This window comes from Silurus meridionalis, chromosome 19 (genome assembly GCF_014805685.1).
Source record: "Silurus meridionalis isolate SWU-2019-XX chromosome 19, ASM1480568v1, whole genome shotgun sequence".
Classification (NCBI taxonomy): Eukaryota; Metazoa; Chordata; class Actinopteri; order Siluriformes; family Siluridae; genus Silurus; species Silurus meridionalis.
In genome coordinates, this window is record NC_060902.1 from 4906102 (window position 1) to 4924081 (window position 17980).

The 17980-nt window shown below is 37.6% G+C and overlaps 1 protein-coding gene across 5 annotated transcripts in view; it reads left to right on the forward strand.

Moving 5' to 3' along the window:
* The window catches only part of pcbp4 (poly(rC) binding protein 4), a 90888-nt gene that overhangs the window by 61977 nt on the left and 10931 nt on the right, over positions 1-17980 (forward strand). For 2 of the 5 annotated variants that reach the window (XM_046874932.1, XM_046874928.1), the window contains exons 6-12: positions 953-1084; positions 2568-2696; positions 7570-7644; positions 9521-9592; positions 13861-13902; positions 14472-14550; positions 16835-16890. In XM_046874932.1, the coding sequence (XP_046730888.1) occupies positions 953-1084; positions 2568-2696; positions 7570-7644; positions 9521-9592; positions 13861-13902; positions 14472-14550; positions 16835-16890 (585 nt within the window). The remainder of the gene's footprint in view (positions 1-952; positions 1085-2567; positions 2697-7569; positions 7645-9520; positions 9593-13860; positions 13903-14471; positions 14551-16834; positions 16891-17980) is intronic. The other 3 variants (XM_046874929.1, XM_046874931.1, XM_046874930.1) reach the window with 3 other exon arrangements.

Genomic DNA, 17980 nt, shown 5'->3' on the forward strand with positions numbered 1-17980 from the left:
GCAGTGATGGTGGGCCTTGACTTGGACCAGTATTTATTGCCGGACTTAATTAAAGAAAGAGCCTCTGAAACTGCTCTGGATGACTAATAGACATTCAAGCCCATTGCCCTTAAAGCACCGAGGCGTGTGTTCGTTAAATTTGGCCTGCATTGCTGAACTCAAGCCACGTTGCAGTTTTTTTTTTTCCTCTCTGTCAGTCAGAAGCATTCGAGTAAACGAAATACGAGTGTCTGATTCCAAGGAATGGTCCTGAAGGCAGTGGCACATCAATTGCAGCCTCAAAAGTAACACTTGAGATGCTTGGAATGGGTAAATATTATGCATAACCTGGTGGTGGAAATCAATGAGAAACTCAGCCACAAGGCATGTTCAACTTTGTTCATTTGCTTTTAACCTTTAGCCAGTGAGTCGTATTGATTGGCAAACAGTGAAAGGGATTTGGAGGGGGGGCAGGATAGGCTGATTAAATTCTACTGCAAAAAAACGCTTTCAAGCACGGAATCCGATGCACAAGGTCGTCACTTCAAATCTCAGTAATTGTCTCATTGGAGAAGGTCAGTGACTTTTCTGGAAACGTTTCATACTGTAATTGTGTCCGGCTGATACAAAGGATTCAAAATAATTTTTTTCTGGTTAGTAGAGGCTAGAAGTTGGGTGGTGGGAAAATTGTACAAACTACCCATTGGTCAAACTGCACTTTACCACTCACTGAGGTACCAATATATGCTGTTTTAGGATGCATGGGATATAAAATGATACAAACAGATTTATGAAGCTTTCTCACAGACATGGTATGTAAGAAGGTCAAATCAGAGCTATACTTTAAATAAGGCTTATTCATTCCATTAAATACATTCCACATAATTGCTGGTATTAATATGATACAAGTAAAAGGTTCTCTTCCACTTTTAAACTCTGTTAAATCCTACATATACCATATTGTGTATTTCAGGACCTGGCTGCTCTCGTGGCTAACGGCACCGTCACTAGTAAGCCTCCAGTCACGCTGCGTCTGGTTATTCCTGCCAGCCAGTGCGGCTCTCTAATTGGGAAAGGCGGCTCAAAAATCAAAGAGATCCGAGAGGTAAGGGCCACAGCAATACACTTTATATCTTTGCCTTTCTCTCTCTCTCTTCTTTCTCTTCTTTCACTTGAAGACCTCTAAGGAACAGTCCTCAATGCTTTGTGTGTTCAAGCTGCTTACTCTGCTGCATATTTCATGGGTCTGGATGCCAGTAAAAACCCATTTATTTTACATTTATGGTCTCTGCTGTCTGCCTGGGGATGAGGTAATGCCCCGTGCTGGGTCATGCTAACTTTGGAGTGGTCACTAATGCAGGAAATGGAGGGAGGTGAAAGAAATGGATGGGATAGGTAGCTGAGCTAATAAACACAGGCGTTGAGAACTAATATTTGATATTATTAAGTGCCTGTGTGCGATACGTTTGATGAACTACTTGTCAATTGTTATCTAAAAGGTGTGCGTTTTTATTAACCGGCCTTTTATAGAAGTCAGATTTCAAATCTTGAAATTGATTGGCCTACGAATTTAATAATGTTTGATAAAAGCAAAGCTCTGACAGTAGTTCTAAGTGTTTTTGTTTAGGTTTATATGGGTTATATAGGTTTAAAGGATATATAAAATTAAATGTGATTTATCAAAGAAAACATGCCCAATCATCTGTGTTAGGAGGCACTTTTTTGAAGATTCATTCAAGTAGATGTGCCATGTTTTGCAAATGAGCTCAAATTTTAAGTGGGTGGAACTTTATGGTCTAAAAGGGCAAACTGGTTCAGGAAGTAACCGAGGAATGTGTAGAGTTGTCAAGATGTGGGTGAAAACAATAGGATCTCAGAAAACTGCTGGACCCAAGCATTATTCAAAACATTATCCCCAATGACCAGTACATATCCAGATTTTTAAAATAACTGCATTATCTGTACAAATCCACATACAAATTAGCATACAGTACACCAAAATGGCAAATCATTGTCATATAAAAAGAACGATCCATGTTAGGAGGCAATGGCGTAAAACATGCAGCACAGCACAGCAAAACCTAGCAAACACGGCCATAATTAATTCCTTACTTACTGTTTTAGATTTTATTTTGTGAATAAAGTCTCCACAGAGCACAGATTGTACGTGAGAGAAAATATTTCTGGATTAAGTAGGTGTGCAGTCACAAAAAAAGACCCATCACAAGATCCTGACAGAGCTAATGCTTAAATGTACTGTTTTAATGGCTAGCATGGGGGGGGGTTTAGGCGTGTTAACCTGAGCAAAGCTAGAACACAGCTATTTTTGTATGTCAGCCTACTTTTACTTATTTAAATATATTTGGTTCCCTTCCTATGAACCCTTATTTATAAATCATTATTAACTGTGCTTATAAGTATTTCCTTAATAACCTGTAATCATGTTATTTAAGTGTCACGGGTTTTTATAATACCATGCGGTTTATTACACAAGCTTTAGAACTAATAGCGATGCAAATTATTCTTGAGCAGTGTGTGTGTGTGTGTGTGTGTGTGTGTGTAGTAATGGATTATTCATTCACTAACAGAGCACAGGGGCACAAGTGCAGGTCGCAGGTGACCTGCTTCCCAACTCCACAGAACGAGGCGTGACGATATCCGGGAGCCAAGAAGCCATCATCCAGTGTGTTAAACTCATCTGCACCGTCATATTAGAGGTACTGCTGACCTCTGTCCTTCTCTTCAATCTCACATTTTGTATTATAGGCTGGAACTCTAGGGGATTTAAGGGCTTATTGCCAGACTTACAAAGCATGGAAAATTTCAGAGTGCTTAGAAAAAAAACATGGATATTCTGTTGTCAATGTAAAATATACTTTTGAATAGGCTTTTATGGAATGAGAAACATACAGAAGCCCTAAAGATCATTGCATACTTTTGGAACTTGTTAATGGGGATGGTGTTGTAGGCATGTGTGTGATATTGCCATGATAAATTTAGATTAGATTTCTAATTTTAGATTAGATTTATTTTGCTGTAGAGACTTTAAATCAACATTAAATGCCAATTCATATACAACTGTACTCTACAGCAATCTTCTCAAATCTCTCACATTCAGAGACCCCATAAAAAGTGATTAGATAGATAGATAGATAGATAGATAGATAGATAGATAGATAGATAGATAGATAGATAGATAGATAGATAGATAGATAGATAGCTCAAGTGAGTTATGTTGTCATGCTAAATTTTACATACTGTACCCTATGCTGCTTGTTAAAATACAACGTAAAATTACTCAACACACACAAACCCCAATTAACTGACTATGGTCCCAGTTCTGTTCCTGCATTGTGTCATTAGACTTTTGAACACACTTAAATAAAACGACTGTAGGTATAAAACCCTAACAAAACTTGAAAAGCTTTGTCTAAAATATGAGTCCAAATTTGCACTTTCTTCTCAGGAACACTACTTACAAGGACTATTACAATAAGCTCCTGCAGCGCACACCGTGATTTAAAATTTCGTTATGCGTTTTGCCACAAAAAAAACAGCCAAAAACATTTGTCACTGAGCAACTAAAGTACGATCCATGCTCATTTCTCAGATCTCCAATAGTCCCAGATGAATTCGCTGTTAAATCCCTGTCTTTTAACTTGAACAATTTTGGAAGGAGAGTTTTTTTTTTGTTTAATCATTGGTTACTATGTGCCCAGCTCCTGTTCTTTTAAATGTTAAAGGGCTAGACGGCACCATGACTTGTCAGAGGCTATTTGTGCTAAACCCCTGTGCTGAGAGCTCCAGTTCCTGTTTCAGGCTTGCTTCTTACTGGTTGTTCTCACCTGCTCGCGGATGCAAATTATTCAAAGTCACATGTTGAATGTTTTAACAGATTCCTTTCACTTGAATGGGTAGCTGCGGTGTAGTGCCTGATCCAAATCACTGCTGACATCACACTTTTCAGCACATTGTATTCTTTTCTAAAGCTACAAGGCAGTTAACTTCAAAAGATCTTTATTATATTCGTACAAATTAATATGCAAATTCAGGGTTTAGTGGTTAGCATATTTGCCTCACACTTTTCAAGTAGTTCCTGTTTCTACCCTGTGGGTATGGATGTTCTCCCAGTGTTTCAGGGGTTTTCCCTCACCAATCCAAAAACATGCATCGTAGGCTGATTGTAATTTTCCTAATTGTCCATAGTGTGTAATTGGTTGTGTTCTTTTCTCTCGGGTGAATAGACACCCCATCCACAGTGTCCACTGCCTTGTGCCGTAAGTTCCCTGAGTTAGGCATAGAAAATGGATGTATTGAAACATGATTTCATAATGTCTCGTGCATGAAACATCCCTTTCCACGAGTCATCTATTGCAGTTTAAGACACAATTGATTTTAGTTCCCGCTATGTTACCTCTATGAAATATATCAGGTGTTCAACAGAGAGTTGCATCATTTTTTTTTAAAGATTCCAAATATATTGGAACACCGACTGACGAGGTCCCTTTCAATGTACAACCTTTTTACTCAAATTATAGCCTTCAATATTTCAGAATTTCAAATGATGCTATTAAAAAAAGAAGAAGGAACATAAATTGTTTAATTTGTATGTCATTAATGAACATAAATGCAGGTTAAAACATATATTTGAGACTTATAAAATAAAATACACACAAATATCCTATTAATATAAATTATCAATCCAAATCAATTTTAAAATGTGCCATCCCACAGTATTGCCTGATTATGATCTTCATTCTAATGTTTCTTGGATAAATCGCAGCATTAAATCCTGCATCATTCCCTGACAGGAACCATGTCACATGAAAATGAATTAGATTTATGCTCCTCAATCATGTCATAAATCACCATATTAGAATTTATCTACATGTTTTATATTGCCTCTTGCTTGTATGTTACATCATATTACATTAAAAAAAGCACACAACACAAAAAGTATTTAGTTCTTCAGTCTAGATTTCTATCTTGACTTATCAATCTTTAAAGGCAAGTGCTAATGTTTAAAGATGGGTTGTCTAGACAGTATAAACATTCTGGAAGCCTCAGAAGCAAAAATATACATAGGTCATTTTCTTTACTCTGAAAGAGACATCCAGGGAGATGTGAAACCAGTTTCTGAATATGCATAGCTTTATCTTTCTAACTTATGAACTTGGGTCTCTAACTTTAAATATTAGAGAAGCAAAAACTATAACTGAGTTTGATTCTGACTTACAGCCCATAATTTACAGAGTTTTATTGAAAAACACTAATTGTTTTCATTTAAACCTGCCCAGTCACCGGACTATGAAAAAATATTTGGGATGAGCTAGATTGCAAGGTCCAAAAGAAAAATCCAGCTAGCGAGGAATAACTTGTGTGTAAAGCTGTTATTCATGCTAAGGAAGGATTTTTTAATAATAATTAAGTTGAACATTTTTATATTTTTGTATTTGTTTGGACAAAGTTTTTTAAGTCAAATTTAAAATCAGTTCCATTTCAGGAACTCGAGCTGCGTCGAAACGCTTAGCGTTCCCAAAGCGTTTCCAAAGCGTTTCGACGCAGCGTCTCATTCCCTCAGGGAACTAGGGTTACATACGTAACCTAGAGATGTCTCCTTTCAGGAACTTGAGCTGCGTCGAAACGATTTGGAAACGCTTTGGGAACGCAAAGCGTTTTGCTGCAGCGTCTCGTTCCCTCAGGGAACTTGGGTTAAATACGTAACCTAGAGACATTACATTACTTGCTTTTCTTAATGTTCAAAGTCAGCAAATTAATAAGTAGGGAAAGTTAAAAATATTCAGAGACTGATAACAAACCTCATTGGATCGTCCTTAAGGTGAATGCATATATTTTTTTTACCTCTGAGCTTTCCAGAATTTCAATATTGTCTACACAAACCCATCATTAAACATAAGCACTTGTCTTTGAAAACTGCTAAGGTAAGGTAGAAATCTGAAGTACACCGAAGAACTATTTATGTTTTCAATTGTTGTTGTTGCTTCAGATGTATATCAACACATTGATTTTTAAAATCTGAAAAGAGTAGAGAGGATTTTTCAGTTAAAGTATTCAGTGTCTTCGATTTCACCTCTAATGCTCATACATTTCTTTAAATGCATCATACGGTGCTACGATTTGCAACCATCCTGAGTCTCACCAATATTCCAAATGGCTTCCTGCTTAAGAGATAATGGGCCTCTCCTAAGTAATGCGCTGAAGAACTGATCGATAAGCACATTGCATTTGTGTTCGGCCTGTCAGCATTTCTGCTCATTAAGGTAATAAAGTAACATCAGTCTGCAGTCTCGCCAGTGGAACAAATTAAAGAACACACTGAAACTTCATAGTCCAGTAACCACACCACCATCTCTACCATATCTCAAATATATTAGTAATTTTTCCTTGTTTCTTTTATTTATATTTACTTGGTTATATTTCCGACATTTCTCCACATTTTTGTTTTTTAAACATTTTGGCTGTTATCTTGTTACTCTAGCTAGCATCAAGATTGAACTTGATTGTGGTTATCCAATGTACCTGTGAATATTCTGAAAAGAGAGATCTTCAGTTACATAGGAATGCTGAAATATTGGAATATTTTTTATTTTGCAAAATGCAGTGTGCCATAAAAATGGGGGTATATTAGTCAGAAAGTGAACAAAATTTCTCAAAGTCGATGTGTTGAATGTAGGAAATATGTTCAAAAGGGCAAAAATGTGATGAAAATCGGAGCATCACCAAAAAAAATCAGGTCTTGTGAGGTGTTCCAGTATGCAGTTGTTAGGAGCTACCAAAATTGGTCTAATGAAAACCAACCACTGGATACACATGGTTCATTTGTTGCACATGGATAGCAAGAGCAGTCTGGTCCGAACCCCCAGAAAAGCTACAGTTTGTACACGAATTGATGAAAACTTTAATGCTGGCTATGATTTTACACTGCATTCTAGATCTGGGTTTTTCTTATCAGCTAACTAAATTTGATTGGCCGTTTAAATGGTAAATAATTATATATAATTCCTTTGTTACATTTCTAAAAAGTCTAAAAAGTCAACTTTGGAAGCTCCGTTGTGACCAAACACGCAGGCAGCGGATCTTTTTAAAGCAGCTTCATTCCACCCACCTTGTGGTTGCTTCCCATAGGACTATATGTAAAAAAGTGTGAAAGTACCCAGACTTGTTCATGTAGCAGTTCATCTCAGCTTTACCACAAGCATTTCAATGAACAAACGTCCTTGACAATACACACAAAGTAAAAGTCTGTTTTTGTTCTAAATGATTAGTTTTTTAGGGTTGTTATTATTAATGTTTTTTACTCAGATCTTTCAAATTTGTATACCAAATTGCAGGCTTGCTTTCTTTTTATCTGATTATGCTTCACTTAATCTTAATGGAATCTTTTTTATTATTGTCTATTACTGTGTAATCATGTAATGTTTTGCTGCTCCAATTTTTTTTTTCTTTTCAATGGACAGGATTTTAGTCTTGGCAGATCGTTCCTGTTTAATATTTGCTTAATAACGTATATAATGGAAAAGTATGTTTTTTTTCCACATTTTCATATTTTCCTTTTTTTTTTTCTTGCAGTCACCTCCAAAAGGGGCAACAATTCCGTACCGCCCTAGCCCCTTACCCGGGGCTGTGCTGCTCTCTGGAAATCAGGTGAGAATTAAAAAACGTAATCCTCGACAGACATAACACCAGTAACACTCCGCTCACATTCCATATCCACTACACTGTACACCTAAGTATGTGCCCACCTGACCATCAAACCCATATGTGAATCTTCCCTTAATTGTATAGAATAGTCTTTGTGTGATGTAGCATTGCAATTTCATTTTTATTGGAACTAGAGAGGCCTAGACCTGTTCCGGTATATAACAATGACAAGATCCCATGGTCCATGGATTGTTTTAATCTGCTTGTTTAAATACTCTATAATTCCAATAGGAACATCTAATTTGCATATGCCATAGTTTTATTATAACAGTCAGTTTACTTTAAATGTTCTACAAAAAAAAATGGAAGATTTTAGGATGTAGAACAAGCAGCTTTTTTAATTTCCTTTCTTTTAAGAGAAATAAAATGTGTGAGGCTGGTGAGAAAACAAGCTTTTACTGTAGTTGCTATAACACAAGCGATAACAGGAACTGGTTTCATAGACATTTTTACAACTAGAAATGAATTAACAACAATAATCTCATCAGGATGTAGACCACCCTGCTGTTGCTGATTGGCCTTGCACACCCTGTTTTGTTTTACTTCTCACATTTAGGGTTTCTAGTAATACTAATTCAAATCTTATCATCCCTAATTCTTTCAATGACATTAAAGACGTTAGTGGAGCATCAGGCTAAAGACAAACAAGTATTAACACTGTTTGAAGAGAAATTGTGATAATTTTGTTTAGTGTGTTTCTCCAACTGCTATAAAAGTTTTTATTTTTATTTTTTATATCCAATAATCTGTTCTCGAATAGTAAATATCACCGGCCACAATGCTGTGTTTGATTTCAGTAGATGAATAAAGACTTTGTCCAAGGACACATTTTTCGCTTTGTAGGAGACCAGCGGGATTTGTACAAAATAAATTTAGAAGCTCTGAATGTATGTATGTAATGATTGGTGTCCTTTTGTAATGTAGTTTCTTGGTCTGGTTGGAAATAGTAATTATTCAAATGATTTCAAAATTCCATTGTTGCATCATATTGTATTTAAATCAATTTTTACCTCAGTAAAGTCACTAAAATTATTTTTTAAATTGTGTGTAATAAGGGTAATAATATGTACCTCTCCTTATTACTAGGGTGAAACCCTTAAAATTTATACCTTTAAATGCATGTAATAGTTACCTGCAAATGTCAATAGTGTATGTTTAATCAAAAAAAGAATCAAGGTACGTATCCGGATTGTGATTACTTTCAAAGGGACACTAATCTACATGTACATTTCTAGACGAAAGAATGTTTTTGAAGGTTCCACCCCAGCAACATGGAATAGTGCATGCTAAATATATGATATATCCTGTTATCTAAATGCCACCACCTCCCAGAGAGTACTTAACGTTCCCTTTGGTGAGCTTATTAATGTGATTACTTTTAGACTCAAATACGCGTTTCATGTCGTACTACCTCCTATAATAATTGAACACCCTATGAAAAGATTTAGCATCTTCTTAAACTTATCGTTTAAACTCAAACTCAACGGCTGTAACGTTTATTCACCCCGGCACGACTGTTTCATTAGAAGCACTCTTAAGTGGCGCTCACATTAAGATCAATCAATCTCATGAATATTCATTCTTATTAAAACCGGTTTTCGAGTTGCCTATTAGCCTTGAAATAATGAATTAGAGAAGCAGTGAGTTTGGACACGCCTGGATTTGATAGATCTCCTTATCATTAATACTGCCATATAAACAATTATCAGTGGAAATGATGCATCTTTTATTTTTTTGGGGTAAAATATGGCTTGTAGCAAAATGTTCTTCAAATGAAAGCCTTGGTCTGTCTGTCTCTGTCCCCGTCTGCCTTTTTAAGGTTTTCGAAGCTTCTGAGTTTGGGTCTCACCCTCTTTTCTCAGTGGCTCAGGGAGCTCTGGATCTGCAACAAGTGAGTATCATATTAATAACGGACACCAGGCGGGCAACTAGCGTGCCTCTGCATCCACACAGTATTTTTATTTATTTATTTATTTATTTATTTATTTATTTATTTATAAGTAGAGCTGCCTTAATGCGTGGAGACAGGCTTTTGTTCTCCTGCTATGCTACATGTCGCATGTTGCAACCAGACTTGCTCTTGAGCCAGGGAGAACAGCTAGACAATAAAAGCCCCCCCTTTGCTTTTGTTTTCTTTTAGGTTTATGTGCATGGCTTTTATTCCTGTTTTTGACTGACAACAATAAATTCATAGCCTCAGGTGTAAGCAACGAGACATTCTTGGTCCGTTTTGTTCACTTTACACTAGAGCTAATTATTACTTACAAGTAAAAAAAAAAAGAAATATATGCTAAACTTTCCACTTTGTCTTAATGCAATATTACAGTTGTAATTATTCAGGTGTACAATCAGACAAACTGGAACACCAGCATCATAAGTTACTTCTAGTGTGCACTTGATTGTGATGAACAGTGTTCAGTTTTTAAAATGGCCACCACCACAGATTATAGCTTTTGGGCTAGTTTGTTTTCTTTTACTTCTTTTTTACGAACACCGGTGTATCACACAGTGTATAAAATCACTTACATATGAAATAACATACATTTTTAAATGTGTGTGTTATTATGATTATATAAAACTTCAGGCACCAGACGTGACTGAAAAAGCAGTGATTTTTGGGCTGAAGTGTACCTGTGAAATCCTTGAGAATGATGGTTTACAGAATCTGTAATCATGTCACGTTACGCTCAGTGTTTTGCCCTGGAGGTATGTAGCAACCTAGCATTCATATTGGGTTTGTTCACAACTCGGCGAATCGAAAAGTTTAAAACAGACTAAGTACTTCCATCCATAAATTACCAGCCACATGTGCGCTCAATCTGATTTGCATTTGGTGACGCCCACAAAACTCCATTGGAGGTCAAATAGTAATGATGCAATACTCACAATTTGGTGATACCCACAAAATGAGTATCAATGCAACAGCAACAGTTTAAATTTTTTAAACAATTTAGAATAAATTGCTTGGATAAATCATAAATAAAATATTATTTTATATATAATTTTATTATTTTATATATATATATATATATATATATATATATATATATATATATATATATATATATATATATAATTTTTTTTATCTAAAAAATGCATTGCACTTTTTTATTATATTGATTAAACTCAGCAATCAATTAAATAAGCACAACTGAAATTGATTAAATAATTTACATTTGTTAGACCCCATTTGGGTAATACAGATGTGCATTTTACATTTAATATTCAATTTTCTAAACATATAATCAACATAACTGTTCTACTTATTGCAGCACACTTTAACAAACGCTAGCTAACCAAGAAGTGACTAGCGGCTAATGCTAACGCGATAGAGTCTTTAGCAAAACTGCAAAAAATATATCTTATTTCCGGTACATAGTAAACAAGTAGTCACGCTGACACTGCACTAACTCTAGTTTCTATTTTATACAGCTGGCATTGTTGTGTATGATTTCAAGTTCAATAAGAAAAAATGCACTCAAAGTGCAAGGCGGAGACTAAACAACCTTGCAGTCTGCCACTTAATATGTTCCTGAGGGAATCAGATTCAAGCTATGTTCCGCACGTAAAAATGAATGTACCAAAACCCCTCTTTACCGAACAATTTTGATATGAGTATGTGAATCGTTACACCCCTTTTTGACACAAAAAAGTGAGTTTAAAACGAAAAAAGTCTTATTGTTAGTAATCAGAGTTGCTCTGCCTTCACGGGAGTCCACACATCAATTTTGCAATCAGTCAGAATTACTTGTTGACCTAGGGACTTTATCATCTGCAATATCGGTACAGAATTCAGCTTTACAGGCTGGGTTAGCGATAAAATCAGCCATTCCACAGTCAGTAGCTTAGCACGCTGAGAGCCGAGGGGCTCTGAATATCAAGGCCAGGTGCCCCCTCGTCTCCTTGTGTGTGTATTTCTGCGTGTATGTATGTGCTTAGCCTTAGTGCTTAGCACGTTATTGATGCTCTTATCTGGCTAGGGTTAAAACAGGGGAGACATATGACCTGTATAAACACTCCGAAATAGCAAATACAGACTAAAGTCTGGATGTCAGACCAAACATTTTCTTTCACCTATGAGCCAACAATCCACGGTAAAGATAAATCATCAGAGCCTCTTTCGCCAATAAAGATGCCATAGGAAATTGTGTGTGTCTCAGAGAGAGAGAGAGAGAGAGTTGAGGGGGATTAAAGTGCATTAGTACTCCTATAAGTGCTTTAGACACTATTAACGGGGGCACTGCAATAGAAGAGAAGGAGCGAGACATAAAGAGAGAAAGAGAGACCAATAAGTAAATAAAATCATTCAGAAGGAGTGTCCTATTTTCCAATCAGTAAATTGTTTTGATGTAGACACTTTGGGAACTTTTACGCTCTGAAATAATGTGTGTAATCAGTCAAAAATTGGACGCCGGCCGTCACCAGTGGGGTGACGTCACGACCAGGAGTATAAAACGCATATGAGTTAGGGCAGTGATAGCTTCTGTCTGTTCACGATGCACTCTGTGTGTTTGTGTTGTCTGTCAGATTGTTTGTCAAAAAAGAAAAAGAAAAGAACGAAATAAAGAAAAATCAAGGCTCACTTTCCGGCTGTGCGCTCCTCCCTGCTTCCGCTATATTACCTATCAGCTACTTGTTTGCTACGGTCCTCCCAAGAGAGGCCTCCCTGCTAATAAGCAGACTCTGAGCAGGTGGATTGTTGATGCTATCACATCATGTTATGAGTCCTCTGGTCTCCCAGCTCCCTTTGGGGTCAGAGCTCACTCCACCTGGAGTGTTACTGCCTCAAAATCTTGGTCATCTGGATTTCCCCTCCAGGACATATGTAACACTGCGGGTTGGTCCCGCTGACCTTTGTGAGGTTCTATAAAATAGACCGCAGTGCCGCTCCTGGCCCCTCAGTCCTCCTCTAGCTGTGTTGACAGACCCACACTAGGCAGGGACTGGTCAGTCTGGCATGATTGGACATTCGTTCCCAAAGCGTTTCGACACAACACGAGTTCCTGTAAGGGAACATCTCTCGGTTACGTATGTAACCCTAGTTCCCTGAGGGAGCGAGACGCTGCGCCTCTATGCCGGTGTCGCAGTGCTTCCTTCTCCCTTACAGAAGCTGCTGCTGACCTCACTTATATGCGTTTTATACTCCTGGTCGTGACGTCGCCCCACCGGTCCAATTTTTGACTCACTACACACATTATTTCAGAGCGTGAACACTCGGGTGCGTTCCCAAAACTAGGGTAACATACGTGACCTAGAGACATGCTTAGTGATAGAAATAAATAATTGATTATTATTATTAATTGTGGTTGGCAATACGTGATAATAGTTTTTTATACTTAGCATAGATAAGATTGGTTTATAAATGCCACTGTTGCTTTAGTTATAAACATCAGGGGCAGGTGAAGGGTGGAAAATATTAAAATTCTGTGTGTCCTAGAAGTAGATGAGTATTATTCATGAAGTCTACACCCACAGTTTACACCCCTCCCAGCCATGGTTTAACCAGTTAAAGCATCTTTTCACAAGGTTAAATAACTTCAACAAATCGGTCACTTGCAGAGTCCTTTTATAGCGCAACACAAGGAACAGTAAGCTCAGAGGTGTTGAAATTGAAGAGAAGGAGTCTCTTATTTTCCTAGAGAATTTTCCACCTTAAAAACTGGTGACCAATTGCTCTTATTAAATCCGACACTGTGAAATGCTAACCAGGGTTTTCCTGTGGCATGACCTAAAATTTGTGCATCAATAGCCTTTCGATTTTTTACTTATCAATCTTCATATCACTGGTCTTGTTTTTTTTTTTTTTCGTTTCTTTTTTCGCTTTCCTGCTCTCCCTCCCACTCTTCCTCTCTGCAGTATGTTTAAACTTTTAAACAGGCTTATACAAGAGAGGCATCTGGGAATAGCACGTAGCACTCTCTTTATCACTCCGCTAACTGAGCCTCGCATTCTCTTTAATGCCAAGGCCCAGACTCGCGAGTTCGAAAGTGAAACTCTTCACAGACAGTGGTGTCTTGAAGCTTTTGCAATCCACCAATGCAGTGGTTTAGATGTGAAGAACACAAGCTAGGCTTCAGCCCTCAATTTAACGATATGTATTTTAAACATACAAAGTATAAAAAAAAAAAACACCTCTATTTTTGTTTTTCCCTCTTGCAGGCATACACTGTACAAAACCAATATGGCATTCCACATTCAGAGGTAAGAGCTTCATGACTTTGTGACATCAGTTTATTTAAATTCAGCTAGCAGGCAATAATTTAGATGTTTGTTGTTTCGAATGAAAGGGTCTAAGGTCGTTAGAATTACAGTTAGGATATTTTTCATAGGTTTTATTTCTTTTTTTACATCTTGCATGAAAATCTAAACAAAATCCAACCACAACTTTTTCTATTGTTCATGGAATAATTGCAGGTTCACCTACTTACTGTAGGTCAGTAAGTGCTAGTTAAATAATTATCAGTATAACATCTACACCACAACTAAGTACTCTGGGTCCACCAAAAGGCTCATGAAGGGTTCTCAAGGATACCTCATACCTTTGATATCGAGAGGGAAACCTTCTGGGACAGGGAGAGGGAAACCTTCTGGGACAGAGTTTTTCAGAGAAGCTGAAAGAAAGTTGAATGTCTAGCTTTAAGATGGATACTTTTAGATTTATTTAAGTGGCTATTCTATTTTACATTTTGGCTGCACAATTTCTCTAAATAGGTTTTTTATTTTCTTGTTTGTGCTATGACAATTTATTCTTTTTTTTTTCCTTTTCTCAGCTGGCCAAGTTGCATCAGTTGTCCATGCAACAGGGTCTGACACCAATCGCTCAGCCAGCAGCTACTGCCGTCCTGCCTGGTAGGTTTGTCTTCTTCTGGTGTGCAGGTAAAAAAAAAGTGCAGCAAAGAAATTTGGTGGGTGCTTGGCCCCCTTTCCTGTCAAGTTCAATGTATCTTTGAATTGAATGCTCCTCAAATTCTCAAATCACATCTCATGGATACCAGTATCTTCAGAAGTTGTGTCATGTTAAAACACCTGGAAACAGGAATTTGGATTAAATGAACCTCCTGGTATCTACTGCACCTGCACTTCATAGGCCATATGGTATGTGCAGATTAGACCTGGGTAAAATAGGGCCAGGTCTAGCTGGGATTTCGCAGTTAGCACCCCGGGCCTTTAAAGCCTATTTCCAATTTCCAACCCAGCTAAAGGATCTTCTCATTCTCCCGAGACCTGCAGACGTGGGATATTACCTCCTTCTTGTTCATCAATTCTAGGACATTTCTCACCATGTGTAGGGATCCAGTATATTTGTTTAGAAGCGAAGGTTTTTTTTCCCCCCAAGCAAGGCCTTTTGTACAGCACAGGCCGTCAAGTATTATAGTAAATAAGCACTTTGTGTTGGTGAAAAAGAGGGAGGGGGGGGAGAAAAAGCCTCGAAGCAATTTTAGAAGAGAGTACAGTGCTAGCCCCCCTCTCTTCTAGCGAAGCTTGGAGAGCATCGTTCTCTTGTGAGATGGCTGTGGAATTCGATTATGTTAGAGGTAAAAAGCTCATCAGTCAAGACAGTGTTTCAGTCTATTAAAACGGGCTCCTGATGGCTAAGAGAGCTGGCTCAGAGCCCAGGGTGGATCATATAGGCGGAAGTGGAGAGACAGGTTGCTTTCACTGGAATGCAAATCGCAGCATCCAGGTGAGGCAGCAGATAGTGTGAAAAGTGTCTTTCAGCCTAAAAGAAGCTCTTCTTTTCAAATAATGCAAACCTGGTTATTAATTAATTGTTGATGGGGCACAGTTATAGCTTTGGTAGATTATTCTCTTGGTAAAATTCCAGCCTTTGCCCTGGGATCATGTTTGCTGGCATGTTTTTTTGCAAGGAAACCCACATGTTGCACATAGAGAACATATTGAAACTTTGCACAAACCGATTCAAATTTAGTCACCTGAATTCAGCGTTTCTGGAGCTACAAATTTGGGTTCTAAACTACAGATTGTAAGCAAACCTATCCATAAATTAGTTTGCTAGTTAGGCTACATTGCCTAGTGTAAACACACAAAAAGTCATCCTTCCCAACACTGTTTGGAAACGGTGTTTTGGTGTTTCAGGTCCTTGTAATGTCCAGCCCTGAGAATGATTTTAGCAATGGCATTTTTAAAGACATTCATGTTTATTTCCTCCATATATGTAAAGTTCTGTGTCAACCAGATGAGGTTCCTCTCAATAATTCTACCTTATATTATCTCAAAGGAGTTTTTCCTTGCTATTGTCAACACAAGCCTGCTCATTAGGGACAAATGTAGGGACTAATTTATGAATTGGAAATGTATATCTGTAATCTATTTATGTCTGTAAGCTGCATTGTCAACATTGACAATGTTTAATGTATAAAGCATTAAACAAATAAAATTGAATAGAATTTGGGGACAGCCTGCAATTTTCTAATCATGGACCAATAGAATTTATTGAGAGCCAAAGTCCAGGAAAGTTCAGCAATTTCTTGCTGCATATTGTCTTTCTCTTCCTCTTTTCGATCCATCAGCAGCTATCTTTAAATGAATTTATGAATGATATTAGACATGTAAATGTATATCACTGAAAAATAGTATAGAAAAATTGAAAAATGGTATGTCAAACCTTTTTTGTGATCAGATTAACATCTATCTAAAATTTTTGTTCAATTCTTTGTTAGTTAGTTTTTTTATATATATATATATATATATATAGAATGAACTGTATGTTACTTCTAAATCCTGCAGGCATTCTTTCTCTAGGGTAGTGAGCGTTGTACAGGAAAAAAGCAACATTTATTACCTTCCCTATAAGCCCCTAGAGGAAGGTTTCTGTAACAAAACGTTTAGAAAATAAAGACAAATACATCACATTCCCAACTAAACTTCATCAAATAAAGGCCTCACAGTAGCTGAATTTTTCTTTCAGCCTATTAGACATAAATACGAAGGACTGGCATCCATCAAATTCCAACCAGGGCATTGCAGAAGCCCAAAATACTAGCTCCATGTCAAGTTGAAGTAATGAGCAATTGGAGCAAAGGAAAGTGGAGGAAATCATTTAGAGCTGCGAAATTCAAACGGGTTCTCCTGAGCTTTGCTAACTCCGCATTTTTCCTACTGTATTTCTCAGCAGGCATGGAGTCCAGCAACCAGACGGCATCGCAGGAGCTACTCATTCCAAACGACGTAAGAGCTGCACACTTATTTCTTCACACTTTTTGATCACAACCAGTGCGTGCAGTGGGTTTATCACTTCTTTTATTTATAGCTGTAATTTAGGTACAGTCTTTGCTAATGAGGCAGCCTGTCTTCTCTCTGTCTGCAATTTGGGAGGATTAAAATTGCGCCATGTGGTTTTTTTTTAAAGCACAGCTTTAATTTACTCATAACCTGGCACCTGAGTAAGAGGCATTTTAAAATAATGCAGTCCATAGGACATCTGTTCCTAGCTTAGCCAGAAAGAAGCATGTTTGCATTGTTATGTGGTTCTGTTGGAATGAAAAATATCAGTCACGCTATATAAATAACAACTCCCAGACAAGAATTATGAGAGGGCGCCAACACAAATAAGAAGTAATATGAAATCCGCAGGTAAAAAAAAAAATCAAATATGTTGTGGCGGGTGAGTTTAATATATTAACTCAGGCGACACATTGACATAGACCCGTGGGCTTGTTCATAACTCATGAACTCAATGCAGCCCTAAAAGACGTTCCAATATACTTCATCTTGCTTTTCATGCATTTCACCACGTAACATGTCAGGACAAACAGCCACACAGCAGCTGACGTACTTTGCTCACTCCGGCTGTCAAAACAGAGTGGTAAATAAAAGCAACCCCTCGTCCTTTCATCGAAGCCCTGAGCTCAACGCAGAGAACATCAATGTGCGTGTCATGGCTGCGCGCCGGGGCTCCCCCCTGCCCTGATCTCTCTCTCTCTGAGCCCACTGCATTAATCCACTGGCTCCTGACCTGGCCGAGGACTCCTGCCTTTGTGATTCGCAATGATGCATCGCATGCTTTTCTATTTTAAGGGCCTCGGCTCGGGCAGGGACGAAGATCCGTTGTTATTCGGTGTTGGGTTTTTATTAGTTGTGGCTCATAGCAAAAGGGATTCTTAGAATTGTTATGAGACAAGTGAACAAGTGCAAGGAATGAAGTTTCAAGGACAATGCAACACTCACTTTATACCCTGCATACTGTCCATATGTAGTGGTTTAGCCTCAAATATTTGTAATTTTTTGTATACAATCGCAAACATTATTTTTCCATGAT